Source organism: Carlito syrichta, unplaced genomic scaffold (assembly GCF_000164805.1).
Source record: "Carlito syrichta isolate Samal-C Ts95f unplaced genomic scaffold, Tarsius_syrichta-2.0.1 Scaffold314713, whole genome shotgun sequence".
NCBI lineage: Eukaryota > Metazoa > Chordata > Mammalia > Primates > Tarsiidae > Carlito > Carlito syrichta.
Window position 1 is genome coordinate 1330235 of NW_007258809.1, and position 16099 is coordinate 1346333.

Below are 16099 nucleotides of genomic sequence, written 5' to 3' on the forward strand. Positions count from 1 at the left end.
CAAGAACTGTAACTATTTGAAACTTGCTGGAAAGACCCATTCTCAGAGCATTGTTTATTTAACCTAACTCAGGGCTCATTCTCTGTGAACAACTCTGCCCTCAGGAAATTTGTGGAAAATGATCAAAAATTGCTTAATAATGCAACTGCCCAAGGCAACATTACCAGTTGGGACTAACAAGTAGTTCACTAAAAACTTAAAAGGAAAAATTGAGGAATGAGATTTCCATAAGGAGCTTTGAAAAATTCAGCATATTCCACAGAATCTAGAAGTCCATGAGCTTGTGCAGACTGTCTGTTCCTATGCCCAGGAAAGAACAGAGAGGGCCCTAATCTCTCACCTCTGGGTGGCCTTGAGGCTTTGCATGGGCAGGAATGAAAGCAAAGGCAATGCGGTAAAATGTCTGCCGGAGCACTGAAGGTGTGCTCCAACACACACAAAAAGGTTCAGAGATTAACTGGTTCAGGCGTGAGGAAGTCTCTGTCCAATCATTAGCTGACCATTAATAAAAACAAGCAGAGAGCTCAGTGGCCACACACAACAAAAATGCAGGTTTTAATACAGAGAAATCACTAAACAAGGACACAGCAACAAGAGCAACAATAACAAAAACCCTCGGTGTGAGGAATCTGATTTTCAGATTGACACGTTAGATTTTCACAATGTCTATTTTTCAATAAAAAATTATAAGACATGTAAGGAAACAGGAAAATTTCTTAATCTGTCTACTGAAAAGGCCTAGAAACAATAACCAATCCAATAGCAATAGGCATCCCTAGGGCCAAGATTTGGTCTTTAAATACTATTTCCTACCTAAAGAAATAAAAACAAAGGCTTTTTGGAGAAATGATTGAAGGAAGGTTTGAGGAAAGAAATATACAAGATGAGACTGAAACATCTCATCATGTCATAAGGGAAATTACCAAAACCAAGCAGTGTCCTGTCAAAAGGACTCAGAAGCCACTTGACTCTATAGACTCCAACTGACCAAAAATGGGATGATTTGAGTGTCTATACATAATTGCAAAAGATTAAAAGTCATCAAATGTAGTTGGATCTATCTTAATTCTTCCCAAAGCAGACAACGAGGCAAGAATTGAATGCTGGTAGCACATTTTGAGAGGACCGTAATAGAGTATACCATAGACTTAGGTTAAGAGCATACTATAACCCAATAAATATGTAATCAGCTTGTGGACAATAGCACAGCCATTTTTCGTTTTCTGTCTTAAACATAACCTGTAACTGTTTAAAGTTCCAGTTATGGGGAAAACTGCAAAGCTCCAGTTATTCTTCCCTTGTCTCACTATCCCCTTAGCAACAACCAATCAGGTGCCAGGGAGAAATCACCTAAGTTTCCAGATGTCTCTGCAACTTCCCTAGTTAGTGGGCCAAGGTCAGCCCGAGTCAGGCTAGCCAATCCTCCACGATTAAGCTGACCACCAGAGGTTACTACCCAATTAAATGGTAACAAGACTGGAAAGCCCCCCCAAACTCCTCCTCCCTTTGTGTAAAAGCATAAAAGGCATCTGCTTAAGGAAGTCAGGACCTCTGGGTGTACTCCACTGCGTCAGTTGTCGACAGAGGTCCAGGCTCGAGCTTGCAAATAAAGACCCTCTTGAACTTTCATCAGAATTGGCTCTTGGTGGTCTTTCGGATTGAACTTTCGGCCACTACAATTTGAGAGGTGATCCCAGGAAACACAAGTCAGAGAGTGAGGAGAGTAGAACAGGGAAGGGAAGACAGTCACTTTTGTGCAGCACCCTCTCCTAAATGATGTAGCATCATCCCACCGAGGGAAGGGGAATCCGCCCCTCACTGGTTAAGGTTTGTCTTTGGAGGCATTAAATCTCTAGCATTTCTGAAGAAAGCTCTCAAAGAAGCTAAAGGAGGGTGACATGAGAAGCTGTCAGTGTGCACAGATGCAGGTAGGATCCAGGTGAGCCCAGGGAAGACAGGTGGGTATCTGCTAACCCTTCAGTTCATAATGATAATAATAGAAAACTGAAACACACCTCATTGGTTACCTTTGGAGGATTCTAGGGAACCAGCTCATTGTTTTGAAAACTGGTAAATGGAAAGACCCAAGCATTTATCCTGTTTTTCCTGTGTGACATGTACCTCAGAGAAATCACATAGTTGATGAAAGAATGATTCTTTTGTGGATGTATCCCAGATGATAAATTATACAGGAATAATGGAATTCGAATATCACTTTTCAACTCCAACTGAATTAATGATCTAGGCAAAGATCATACATGTCTGCCAACATCACAAGACTAGACAGCCAGACACCCTGGACCTCTTTATGGATGTCTGCAAAGCCTTCAGTAAAATAAGTATTACTAAAAATATTAAATCTGAATTTGATCAAGCCCCTACATTTAACCACCATTTACGGAAAATATAGAGGACTGAGGAGCATGTTAAACCACCACGGGGAGAAAACCAGCACTCCAGACTGTGGGAAGGTCTGCACCACCAAGGAGACACTCCATTCAGAAAATAGATCAATGAAAGGGAGAAAGAAGGAGACGAGGGTAGGGAACCCCACAGATTTAAATGGACTTAAGAGGCATACCAACTGATTGGAATTTTTTTTTAATCTTTAACTTTAGATTCGGGGTACACATGCCTATTTGTTTCATGGACATATTGTGTAGTGGGGAGGATTGGGTCTCAGGTGGCCCATTCCCCAGATGTTATGGCCCTTGTTTCAATGCTGAATCCAGTAGAATTCGGAATCTCAGAAAAATTGTGAGAAAAATCAAGAAAATCTGCATACTGGATATTTGATGATGTTAAAAATTATTGTCGGCGTTCCTCTGCACCACGTGCAGCAGCGGTGGTGGCGTGCTCGGACCTGGTGGAAGTATGGCCCCTGGTGCAAGCCCTCGGTGTAGGGTAGCTGGACCCAGTGGACCCCCAGCATACACATGGCCCTGCTGAAGGTGGCGTAGATGGTCACCCTGCTGATCGCCTTCATCTGTGTGTAGAGCTCTCTGTGGACTGACCACAGCGCCTACAGCTACTTTGAAGTGGTCACCATTTGCAGCTTGATCATGATCCTGATCTTTTACCTGGTCCACGGCTTCTGCTTCTACCACGTGCTCACCTGTATCAGTTGGCCCCTGTCGGAGCTCTTGCACTATTTAATTGGCATCCTCCTCCTGCTGATTGCCTTCATTGTGGCAGCCTTTAAGAGCTATAACCAGAGTGGACTGGTCATCAGAGAGGTCTTTGGATTCATGGCCACCTTCCTCTACAAGTCAAGCATATGGCTGTCCTGCAAGATCACATGTCACCTAGTACATAGATGCAGACGTCTGATGAGGCCACAGCCTCTAGGCCACTCGGGAGCTCTGCAGTGATCAGTGACCCCAGGCAAGGCCTTTGGACCTGTGTGCAACCCTGTTCCTGTGTCAAAAGCCTGCCAAGCTGGAGGGTGCCAGAAAGGGCCTGTGCCTTCCGCCTGCTCTCCCAAGAATCTGGTTCCCTGAGCTCCTGAGCTGGCCGGAGCTTCTCTCTCTAGTTTTCCTTGGAGAACATTCCTTCCCTTCTGAGAAAGGAAAGCAGCTGCAGGGAAAATCTGCTGTCACCGTTCCTGCTTCTGGAACCATCTCAGGTCCTGATGAGCCCACTCAGCACAGTGGAGGGATCTGTGAACACTCCAGTGTAAATCTGCCTCTGCCTTACATTCCTCAGGGGAGTGAAGCTGCCTTAAGGCCTCTTCAAGACAAAGCTGCCACCTAATTTATCTAGCTCGTCTGTCTGGTTTTGAAGATACCCTCTTTCTTATAGTGAGATGTGCCTTTAGAAGCACTATGTAGTCCGACTGTCCCCACATAGGAGGTCTTGTGCCTCCTTTCCCAGGCTCTGCCTTTGTTACCACTGTGTGCTTGCGTTTTTAATAAAACATTGATTTGGTGAATTGCAAACACACACACACATACACACACACACACACACACACACACAGTCTTCAGTGTGAACTAATATAAACAATGGAATTTGAATTTCATTTAGAATATGGTGAAAATGAATTCCTTCTAACTTCTGTTATTTTATCACAGAAATTAATCAGCTCACTGATAATGCTAAAAAAAAATTGTTAGATGCTATGACTCCTCATGAAAAAATGTGCTCATAGATGGGTTACTTAAATGTCAAAAACTTTTGAACACAAAATCTCTGTACATTATCATATCACTCTTCAGATCTGTGATTAGCAGAGAAAACAAAAAAGAATCATGGACTATACTCAGGAGAAACTGTAAAACTTTTTGATATTTTCCCTCATATTACTCTGAAAAACAGAGACAGGCAGAGAAACTAGTTCCTTCTAGTCTACTTATATTGAGGCAAAATACTGGTTTAAACGAGTTGAAAAGTCATGACTTATTCCTTTTGGTTTTGCTGCCTCGAGCAAAGATGTGAATTCATACCAATAGAACTGAAAGACCGTTTTTCTCTGAAGTACTAATTATTAGTCCTGATGTGAGTGTTTTGGAAAGAAACTGTCATATATAACCTCTCCATGTAAGCTCTTTAGTCTACATATCCACATATATATTCCATTTATTTCTATAGAGTTACAATTTTTCTACATATTCTTAAGCCAATCTATGTAGAAAAATATTTAAAAGTGAGGTTGATCAGGATACATGCTGAGTTGGCACCTGGGCAGTTGTTAAGAATTAAGAGTGTCCCAGTCAAAAGGACACATTCCAACGAAAGGAATCTGCCTTGTGTCTAGTAGGCTGCCCCCTTGCCAGGAGTGAGTGTATGCTACTCCTCCAAGTGCAGGCCTTGAGTGAGTTGCTTCTAGTTTCCCATGGTGCTGTGTATACCAGAATACCTTTTAGGAAAGCCCAGGGAAGATGGTCAGGGAGGGGAAGCATCTCTGGTTCTTTTCATGACTTACGGGTGGTTCTGCGCTTAGAGTTGGTTGCAGACTTGCTTGGGAGCCCTCACCTCCCTCTTCATGTTCCTTGCTTTCTCCTCTCCCACAGCCTCAGATGGCCAAGGCAGCAGCCCCCAATGCTGGTAGGGGTAGCCATCTACTCTATCCCCCACCTGGAAAGCTCTGCCCACATGATTTATTTTCAGCCCTTGCCCCAAAGCTGTAGGAGGCCAGCTTCCTGAGGGATATGGTTTGGTTGAGGCTGATAAAGCCCTTCCCAGCTCCTACTGCCTCAGCGAACAGTCTAGGTCAGCGACAGAAGGAACTAAAAATAGCTGGGCATGCTCTGGCTAGTCATTTTCAAGTAGCTGGGTCAGATGAGACACCAGAAAATCGTGGAGCCTGACGTATAGCTCCAAAACTGCAGATGCCTATTTACTGGAAGATGTGTGTGATTTTGGCTGTTGAAGAGCAATAGATACACACACATTCACACTCTCTCATACACACTTGATACTGTGCACACACAATGACCAACCATTGCAAAACCTCGAGGAAAGATACAGTGCTAACTACATGTCTAGAGATTAACAAATGTGACTTCTCAGAGGGGCCTTCCTGGAGAAAGTGACTATAAAACCAGATCTGGAGTAAGATGCTGTGTGTGGCCAGACACAGGAGCAGAGAGCAAGAGGAAAGCACTCTTTCCACATGGTTGGTACAGTATGGTCAGGAGAATGGGCGTGGTGGAGTCAGGTAACCCTGACTGGAATCTCACTTTGTTCCTTACTAGCTGTGTGGCCTTTGACATGCTCCTTTTCATTTGTGCTCATCAGGTTTTTTTCACCTGTAGAGTGGAGATGATGCCTACCAGAGAGAGCTATGAGGGGATCATGTAAAGACCTGGCTTGCCTACCCAGCAGAGTTGACACGCATAAAATTCATTTCTTTCCCTTCCAATCTATCTTTCTTTACCTAGGAAATGGCACTGTGAGCAAGTCGGTTTTTTCACTGCATTCCTGAAGCTCATTTGGTTATTAGTGAGAGCCCTTGAGTTTGGCTTAGGACTCAGCTTGACTTGAGGCTTCCTGGAGAGACTTCCTGTGATCTTGTGAATGTGAGACCAAGGTGCGTGATACTGTACTGGGTAAGCTTAGGTCAAGAGTTTTTCGACTGCGGGTCATAACCATTAGTGGTTCAAGAAATACATTTTGTGAGCTAAAACTGGCATTAAGAAAACAAACCAAAAAAAAAAAACCCCAGGATAGAATAGAACCATGTCGAACAGATCAGCAATATCAGAGTGAATTGTATAGAGTTTCACTAACACATGTATGTGTGTGTGTAATGGGTTGCAAAGTGAAATGTGTTTCTTAGTGGACTTGTGGTCAGAAAAGTAAAAACAAACAAAAATTATGAGCTGGAAGATCCGAGATTTTGCTAAGGGAGTTCTGACTACCCTGGAAACCCAGGCCTTCTGAACTGTAAATTGCTGAAGAGAGCTTCATGCTGCTTGTGGTAGTTCTGAAAGTCTGTTGGGGAATCATCTCTTTGGATCTTTGCTGGGTAAAGCAGATGGAAATGATAGTCCAGAATTCCCCACGAGTTGCAAATGACTGAGGACAACTTCAGTAGATGACCGCTTCCCACTGACCATTTGTTTTCTGCCTTAAAAAATACCAGCATTTGGTTTAATGTAAAAGGCCCTGGGAGTATGGAATAGGAGAAATGGGCAGAGAACAAGATATGGTTTGGCAGTGAGGGATGGCATAAGGTAGAAGTGAGACTTGTAAAGTTATGAAACTTTCTCCACTCCGTTTGTTATTGTGTTATGTCTGCCACAGGCCGGGCCCTTGCGTAGGCCCCAGGAACACAGTCAAACATGTTGGGCACTTTTCTCCTCTTAGAGCATATTACCTAGTGATGGAAACAGATACGCACCTGCCAGATAAATGGTTTATCCAATGAATTAGAAATTTTGTCTATCAAGATTTTAAGTGTCCCTGGGTATAATATGGAACTGAAGTATACCTTTTAACTATTTGTGGTACATAAATTGTTTTGTTCTCTGCTCCTAGTTTCAAAACTAATTGAGAGGGAATAAGGTATTTCTCTCTCTGTATATATACACATGCTCACACATATCCATACACATGCACACAGAATGCTAGATTCAGTTGCTTTTTGGTTCAGTGGCCCTCTGTCTTTTCAATGGGCCCAGTGACCCTTGATAGCACAAAGCTCTCCTTGCCCACTTCAGGATTAGAAAAACTCATTTCCAGGAGTCCTGTACACCCCTCTGTTGATTTATGAGATCAGTATTTGTGATTGTGTTTATCAAAAAATGCTTGTCATTTCTTGTTAATAAAATACTTGCACACTGTAGAAAATATAGGTAACACAGAAAAGTATATACCTAGAAATTTTTGTACATGGAAATTGTTGATAGAAACCTCCTCAGAGGCCTATTTTTCCAGGTCATCTTATGTGAGAAGAGGAAGGGATGGTCTAGACTGGTTAATAGATTTGCAGAGCCTGGAAATGATATAAAATGTGTCCTTTTCCCAGAGTGAAGTCATTTTCCTCTTTGCTTCTTGTAGGAAAAAATACAGTGACCTTTCCTTCCTCAGGCAGGCTAGGGTGATGACAAATTGTTGTAAACCTCCCAGAACCCTTCTTGGCCATTCTGCACTGTGCCTCACCCTTTTAGCATAAGGGAGAATGCTATGCACCAACGTTTAGAATGGAGGTATTATGGTTTATCCAACGCTCAAGGATGAAGTCCTGCATCAATATTTGGGTAGTGGTTTACTAGAGTAGTGGTTCTCAACCAAAGATGATGGGTGTTTAAGAGTTCTCTGGTGTTTTATCTAAACCTACACAGGCCCCTTTTATTGTCATATCCTGGCATGTATCAGACTTTCAGGAATAAACATATGTGTCTCAGAAAAACCCCACAGTAATTCTGATCCTCCCTCTCCTTCTGCCAAGTACTGAATAAAAAAGATAATGTACCTAAACATTGTACCTTGTAGACAAAAGACAGAGAATGGATGTGAAAGATATAAACATGAGAGGCAAGAAGATCCAGAAAAATACTTCACAGCAAGCACTATTTCTCAGAGTGCATCTTTTCCTGCACTAAACTATCCTCTGACATTTCTAAATGTGGTTTCCTGTGCGTCATCATCGCCCGAGGGGGCACTAAGAGCTCTTTGCCTGAGGCATGCATTATCCCAAAAGCTTGGTAAATAAAGCCACAGCACGGTGCTGGAATGCGCTGTCCCTTTTGAGGGCCACACTTTGTTAGCACACTGTTGCTTCAGCCTGGCGTGGTCAGAAGCCCTGAGCAAACAAGTTCTTGGATTGAAAGGAAATGGCAGCAGTTATTTCCAGTAAATTGTTTATTTAAAAATATTTTCAAACTTTTGGCATCTTGTTTTAGATGTGTCTCTTTGTTTTTTGTTTGTTTCTGAGTCGGAGTCTCACTCTGTTGCCCAGACTGGAGTGCAGTGGCCGCTCCTGGCCACCGCAGCCTCGACTTTCTGGGCTCCGGCGATCCTTCCGCCTCAGCCTTCCAAGTAGCTGGAACTACAGGCACGTGCTACCACGCCCAGCAGATTTTTTGATTTACTGTAGAGATGAGGTCTCGCTGCCCAGGCGGGTCTCGAACCTGCAGGCTCAGGCAATCCACTCACCTCGGCCTCCCAAAGGCGCGAGATTACAGGCTGAGCCACCGAGCCCGGCTAGTGTACTTTCTTTTGTTGCTTTTGATTTGCAGTTTCACTATAATGAGTCTGGGTATTGATTTAATTTCTCTTGCTTGGGATTCATTGAGCTTATGATTGTTGCTTCTCATCAGCTCAGGTAAATCCTGAGCCCTTATCTCCTAAAATATAATTTCTACCCCATTTTTCTTTCCTCTGCTTCAATAGCAGTGATTAGACATGTTAGGCTTTTTCATTCATTCTTTAAAAAATTACTTTTTAAAACTTAGCTTTTTTTTTAGAGATGGGGTCTCACTCTGTCACCCAGGCTGGAGTGCAGTGGCATGATCATGGCTCACTGCAACCTGAGACTCTAGTGATCTCCTCACCTCAGCCTCCTGAGCAGCTAGATATAAGGCACAAACCATGGTGCCCTGCAGCCTCGGACTCCTGGGCTCAAGTGATCCTCCACTTCAACCTCCCGTGTAGCTAGGATTACAGGCACAAGTCATGGTGCCCAGGTACTTTTTCACTCTTTCATGCTGCTTAGCTTTGATTGCATTTGCTTTGTGTCACATTATGAATTCCTTCTGACCTGCCTTCCAAGTCATCGGTGCCCTCTATAGCTGTTAATTTCAGTTATTTTTCATTTCCACAAGTTCTATTAATCCCTTAAGTCTGTCAATTTTTAAAAAATTCTTATTCCCTGCAAGTATCTTAAAATGTATATTTTATTAAAAAAATATATTAAGCAGTTAATGTATAACCTGTCTCATAACTTCAGCATTTGAACACTTTTGAATCACTTTTCTGCTGCTCTTATTCATGTCTTGTTTCCTATGTGATTAGTTACTTTGGGTTGTTCATTTTTCTTAGAAAATGACTTCGGGAATTCTTTGAGGCTGAGGATGAAAGTATCTCTCGGAGAATCTGCATTTACTTTTGTCAGGCATTTTGGAATCTCTGCTGTCCAATTTAATCTAAGTTTACAGCTTGAGGTTTTTTGTAATATGTAGATGTGAAGTTGGACTGTAAGGGCCAACTTGCAATGACACCTTGATTAGCCCAGAACTAAAGCTTGCCGTTTCCTAGGAGTGTGGAAATTACTACTGATTCACTTTCAGCCTGAAGTATATCCCTTTGGGGTGGCTGCTTTATGGCAAGAGGGTCTGTGATTTCTGGTCATCATGTCCTTTCAGTTCATGAAAACTGAAGCTCATCATCACGGTTTGGTAAATACTGCAGGACAAAAGCACTTTCAGTGTTTCGCTATCTCTCAGGGTCCCATTTCACTTGGATTTTCACTTGGTAATTTCTTACCATCCTGTTAGCTCAATACCTTTAAACTTTTTTCATTTTACTTTTTTATTTTCTTAGAGTCAGAGTCTCACTCTGTCATCCAGGCTGAAGTGCAGTAACATGCTCACAGCTACTGCAGCTAGGATCTGCTGGGCTCAGGTGATCCTTCCACCTCAGCCTTCCAAGTAGCTGGAACTATAGGCACACCACCATGCGTGATTTATTGTGGAGATGAGGTCTCACCAAGTTTTGTGTCCAGGCTCGTCTCAAACCCTTGGTCTCAGGCAATTGTCTTGCCTCCGTCTTGCCTCTGCCTCCCAAAGTGCTGGGATTACAGTCATGAGCCAATGTGGTTGGCACCTTTAAACTTTTAAGGAAAAAAGTTATCCATCAGTCCTTGTTTTCAGTGGGGGTGTTGGTCAGAATTACCTTGCCTGCTTACATTTCTGAAGACAAAATCTGATTATAAGAAAGGTAATCTTATACAAATACAGAGAAAGCCTTTGTCAAAAGTCTGGTGTTGCTGGTTTGCAAAGATTACGGGGTTTTCTTCTTGATCTTCCTATATATCATGTGGTCAGATTTCTTAATTTTGCTTGTTAACCCTGTTTCTCCACCTATAAAAAGGGCATTTAAAATAGCCAGAGATTTTGGAATCTGCATCAGTAAAATCTATAGAAACTTTGAGAGTTGAATTAAAATTATATTTATTTATTTTGCCTTGTTCCACAGTTTAAGGTGATTAAAACCTAAAAATTCTCGAGTACCACTAGAAATTCAAATAGAGACATCTGTGAGTAAAAGCCCTGATTCCTAATCTGTTCTGCAATTAACTAGAGGAATTCCCGATGTGAAGTCTGTGAAATAAACTCCCTTACATTATATGCATGTTAATTAAAAAGTGAGAATTTTTCTGGGAAGAGGGGTACACAGCTCTCCTCAAGTTCTTAAAGATCTAAGACCCTAGAGAGTCATAAACTACTAAATTACATATAAGGTAACTTAGACAAATAATTTGTTTATACCTTGGTTTCTGGTCTATATTTTAAAGTATTACCTTAACTAGAGCTAGTGTTATCAAGTGAGTTACTTTTTTTTCCTCTCTTGTTAAGGGTGTGACAAACAGGAACATGTTTGTTGGCTGAAGAGGAAGGACTAGAAAGTGAGAGGCTGAAGGTGAGTTTTCTTCCAGGCTCAGAGATCTGGTAGAATTTTCTGGTTATTCAGGAAGAACAACTGAGAATGAAACTTGTCAATTCAAGAGAGCCTGTAAGCACAACAGCTAATCCATCATAATACAAACTACAACAGGCATTCCCTAGTTTATGTCAAAGGATAACAGTTCAGTTGCCAATTACAGAATTTAAGAAATAAAGCTGGTCAGGATAACTATGTCTCTAATTGAATTCTGTTGACAACCAGAGTGAGCCTTCTTTTCTCCAGGGTGAGCATAAATAAATGTAAACCATCCGTAAGTGGGATCTGGTCTCTGACTTCAGAGAAAACTAAGGCAAGCACCTGCTCCCAAGCCAATAGGGGTTCCTTTTCCTTTCTTACTATCAACTTCTCTCTTTCCTGGACCCTTTTCAGAGATAAAGCAGTCGAGTAGCTAAGGGGGAAAGGAAAGATACATGGTTGCTTCATTTGCTCCTCCTTTGCACATCCCTGATTCAGAGTTGCTTGTATAAGACAGCTTCTCTCCCACATCTGCCTCCTCTGCTGCCTGGAAGAGACCGCCTCTAAGGCACTAATGATTTCCATGTGGCTAACTCCAGCAGCTGTTCTAAATTCTTTATTCTATTTGATCTCTTAGTAGCATTCAATACCTGAGTTGACAAAAATGCTTCCTTTGGCTGTTGTGATGTCACTCCTCTTGCTTGTCCTCTCACCTCTTTAGCTAAGCTTGCCAGTTTCCTCTACTCAGCCACTTAACCTTCAAGAGTTACTCCTGGTTCTGCCCTAGATCCTCTTTACACGCCATTGCAGAGATTAGCATACTTTCCCATAATGGGCCTGATAGTAAATTATTTTAGGCTTTGCAGCAACAATTTCACTGTTGCAACTGCTCAACTCTGCTACTGCAGCATGAAAGCAAAGACAATAATTAAATGAGTAGGCGTGGCTATGTTCCAATAAAATTAAAAAAACAGATGGTGGAATGGATCTGGCCTATGGCTTGGGGTTTGCCAACTCCTAAAAAACTACCTGTTATCGTGTACCTCCAATGACTTCATATATATCAAATTCATACCTTGAGACCCTTCTGTCCCCAACCCGTGTTATCAATTACCTGCTTAATATCCACATTTAAATGTCCCAAAGGCATCTCAAATCTTAACAGAGGAATCTGCTCTTTCCTCCCAAATCTGGCATCCCTCTAGTGTTCTCTCTTGGTAAAAGGCACTGCCAGCCATAGAGTTGCACAAGGCAGAAGTTAGGAGTCAACCTTGACACCTCCCCTCTCCCATCCTCTGAACTGAAGTAACACCTAAAAAACGTAGCTCTTGAAATGGTATTACTTGAAGCACACAAACTTAACACTTCACTAATAGAGCTAAATTTTATTTCCATGTTCATTACATCTTTATACTTGGTGTTGAGTACATATTAGAATAAACATACAACTTGGGAGAAAAACTGACATTCTCCACTGAATGGGTTAAAAAGGAATGTAAAACTATAAAGCACTTGTTTAAGTGTGAGTTCTAAGTTATGGCAAACAGAACAATAAATGCCTTGCCATTTTTCCCTTTCTAATTTTCCAAGGTGGATTTCATTATAAAATTTGTGTATAACAATGTATTTCAAAAAAGGAAATAAGGGATAATCATAGAAACCATTTTACTTTTAGTGTACAAATAAAGTGCCTTAACACAGAACTTCTACCTCCTATTTAAAATATAAATACTTGATGATGATATGAATCAAGGAGGGATTAATGTCAACCATAGAGCTAATGATTTAAACCCTTAAATGTCATTTGCTTTTGTCTGGAAGAGTTAGACTGATTTAAGGGTGATACACAGCAGAGTTCTAGTTGACATTCATGTTAACCATTTGAGGCTCAGAATGGGGACAGCCGAATACTCAGTGCTGAGTGACAGGATTAATCAGTTCTCAGTGGCTAAGAGCTAATAGGGTTAACCAATTCTACCTCCTAATATGTGGTTGTGAACAATTGTACAGCTTTTAGCATTCACTAAAAGTTTCAAAATAAAACTCCTCTATTCTGAAGCTGCTGAAATTTGCAGAACACAAAAATACTGTCTGCAGTATAATTCCAATGTTTAAACAGCTGATATACAAAATGATGGGTGGTTATCCAAGTTGTTATTGGTAATAAGTATACTTAAAAAAAAATTTTTATAAGTTCCTTAGTACATTTTGTGAAGAAAGGTTTGGTCTTTTTAACACTACTAATCTTTACTTAAATACATTTTTTAAAAACCTTAAAATTATTTTTATCGGAGATTACAGGATGAAGACTCTTACTCAAAGTGAATTATGTTCATTGTTCTCACTAAGTAAGTGTTGAGAATCATCTGGAAAACCTATATTCCACTTATAAAAGACATTTAATGAAAATAACTCACCCTAATTATTTTAATGATAAAACTTTTCTCATACTGTTTAAGACAGATGACTTATGGCTTTTCAATTTTACAATTTCACATTTAATGTTAAGTTGTTAAAAATTTTCTAAATCAGCCCTCCAGTATCAGGTTCTTAAATGAGAAAAGAAAGGCCAAAAGAGGTAAACTCCACATCAATTATTTAGCCGCCTCCCTTCGCTGGAAACCAACTTTCCCTTAAAATGCAAGGCACTCTTCTTCTTAGAACAGGGGTTGGGAGACTTCTTGTGTAATTTTGAGTAAAGGGCCAGATAGTAAACACTTCAGGTTCTGTAGACCATTTGGGCTCTATTGCAACTACTCAATTCCTGCTGCCAGTACAGTATGCCTTCGTAAGAAAAGAGCAGTCCAAATTTCGCCTTCGGGCCACCGATGGCCAGCTCCACTTTCCTTAAAAGAGCAGACCTACATATATATAAAAATCATTTGGAAGAAACTGGTCTCTAGTCAGATGTGATAACTGATTCAGTTAATCAGTCTAGAATATTTTGATATCAAGCACTTTGAATTTAGCCAACTTTCTGCTTTTAGTTAAATTTCTTCTTTTGAAATTCAATGCCATCATGCTTTTCACTGGGATAATTTACTCATTTAAGAATTTACTTGACTTTTATTGAGGGATTCAGTTTAAAATTAATAAATGATGTCCATACAATTTAATATCCAATTTAATTTTTTAAAAACTTAATGAAAAATATAACAGAATCAAAACATTTAAAATAAGTACACTCACTACCCACTCCAGTAATTCATTTAAGTCATACCAACTATAGAATATGAAAAATAAATTCAGAAGTGTAATTACTTTAAAATACACTACTTCCACTTTTGTCAATATTTTACATTTATGTATATATTCTGTAGCGGAAGCAGAAATTCTCTCTAAAAACATTATCTCCTTAAAACCTTGAGGTGCATATTAGAGCCACAGGCAATCTCTGACATATAAAATTGCAGTACAGGCCTTTGAAATTTGGCATTTCACTGGTACAATACAATGACCAAGGAATATAATAACTATACAGTGCCTAGACATTCCAGTAAGAACCATTATTTTCCTTAATGTAGAATGATTAATACATATTCTACAAGGGGCAGTGAGGTTAGTAATTCTATAGGGTATGTCCTGACATAATTTCCAAATTGTACAATAACACAAACAACTTTGTTAAGGCCATGTTTTATTTGCTGATTAATGGACAAAAGGCAATGTAATTTATTTTCAAGTATTCTCTTGAAAGTCTGTGCTCATAAAAATCATGAAAAGTTGGAAAGACTGTTAAATCACTGAAACTTTAAATATATCTTACACAATCTTGTTTGTACAAAAATACAAGTTAAATATAAACATAAAGCAATCATGATAATTTTATGCAAATCTGTTTTATGTGATCAGTTATATATAAAAGTTTCTTAGTTCTGTTATTTGTGAAAAGATACCAGATTGAATTACTACCTATTGGCAAAGGGCCCTAAAAAGCTTACTTTAGCATTAATCTCTTACATAGTTAAGTGCATTTCTAATTTGAGATCACCTAAACACTGGGGGAAAAATGAAAGGGCAATATGTCCATAAACCAACAAATAATTTGGCTGTAATGTATCATAAAACACAAAGAAACCCCATATATCTGTACAATAAACATGTATTACATACTCACACACAGGTGTATACATACACACGCACACACAACACACACCCAGTTGTAAAACAAAGTCTAATGAGGTGCTGCATCCAGTTCAATATTCAGCTGTGCATTTTTTCTTACTTCATCAAATGAGTAGCTTTTTGTCACTTTCCCATTCTTGAAGACAGTATGGAGAAGATCCTGTATAAATATAAATGTAATTATTATATTAAAGAGACTATCAAGCAGAATACCTAAATCACACTTGATGAATTAGACCAACCAGTCAAATACAGAGATGTCAATGGTGTTCAAGTTGTGAAATGATTTAATGCACAAAAAATGCTGGTGGAGCAGGCAGAGCAAGGTACTATCTAAGATGGCAAATACCTGAGTTGCCTGGTTTGTGGAAATATTTAACTTTTATAAAAAGAAAGAAGATAAATACTAAATACTACATTTTTTTTTTGAGTCAAGGTCTCACTCTACTATAGTGCAGGATAAGCAAGGGGCACAATCACAGCTCACTGTAGCCTTAACCTCCTGGGCTAAAGCAATTCTCCTGCCTTAGCTTCCCAAGTATCTAGGACTTCAGCTGCGCACACTGGCTAATTTTTTTGATTTTTTTTTTATAGAGATTAGTTCTGACTGTGATGCCCAGGCTGGTTTCGAACTCCTGGCCTCAAGTAATGCTCCTGCCTTAGCCTTCCACAGTGCTGAGATTACAGGTGTGAGCTACTGCACCCTACCTAAATATTACATTCTTAAACCAGTTTTCTTTTTTTTTTTTTTGAGTTGGAGTCTCACTCTGTCGCCCAGACTGGAGTGCAGTGGCCGCTCTCGGCCACCGCAGCCTCGACCTGCTGGGCTCCGGCGATCCTTCCGCCTCAGCCTTCCAAGTAGCCGGAATTACAGGCGTGCGCTATCACT

At 40.4% G+C, this 16099-nt stretch overlaps 1 protein-coding gene and 1 pseudogene across 1 annotated transcript in view; one reads left to right on the forward strand and one right to left on the reverse strand.

Annotated features, from left to right (window-relative positions):
* The first annotated feature begins 2811 nt into the window (after window positions 1-2811).
* Window positions 2812-3753, forward strand: LOC103274314 (annotated as a pseudogene).
* An 8702-nt stretch (window positions 3754-12455) lies between these two features.
* NAMPT (nicotinamide phosphoribosyltransferase) overlaps window positions 12456-16099 on the reverse strand; it is a 34879-nt gene continuing 31235 nt past the window's right edge. The window contains exon 11 of the mRNA XM_021719452.1: window positions 12456-15370. Coding sequence (XP_021575127.1) covers window positions 15260-15370 — 111 coding nt within the window. The 3' untranslated portion in view covers window positions 12456-15259. The remainder of the gene's footprint in view (window positions 15371-16099) is intronic.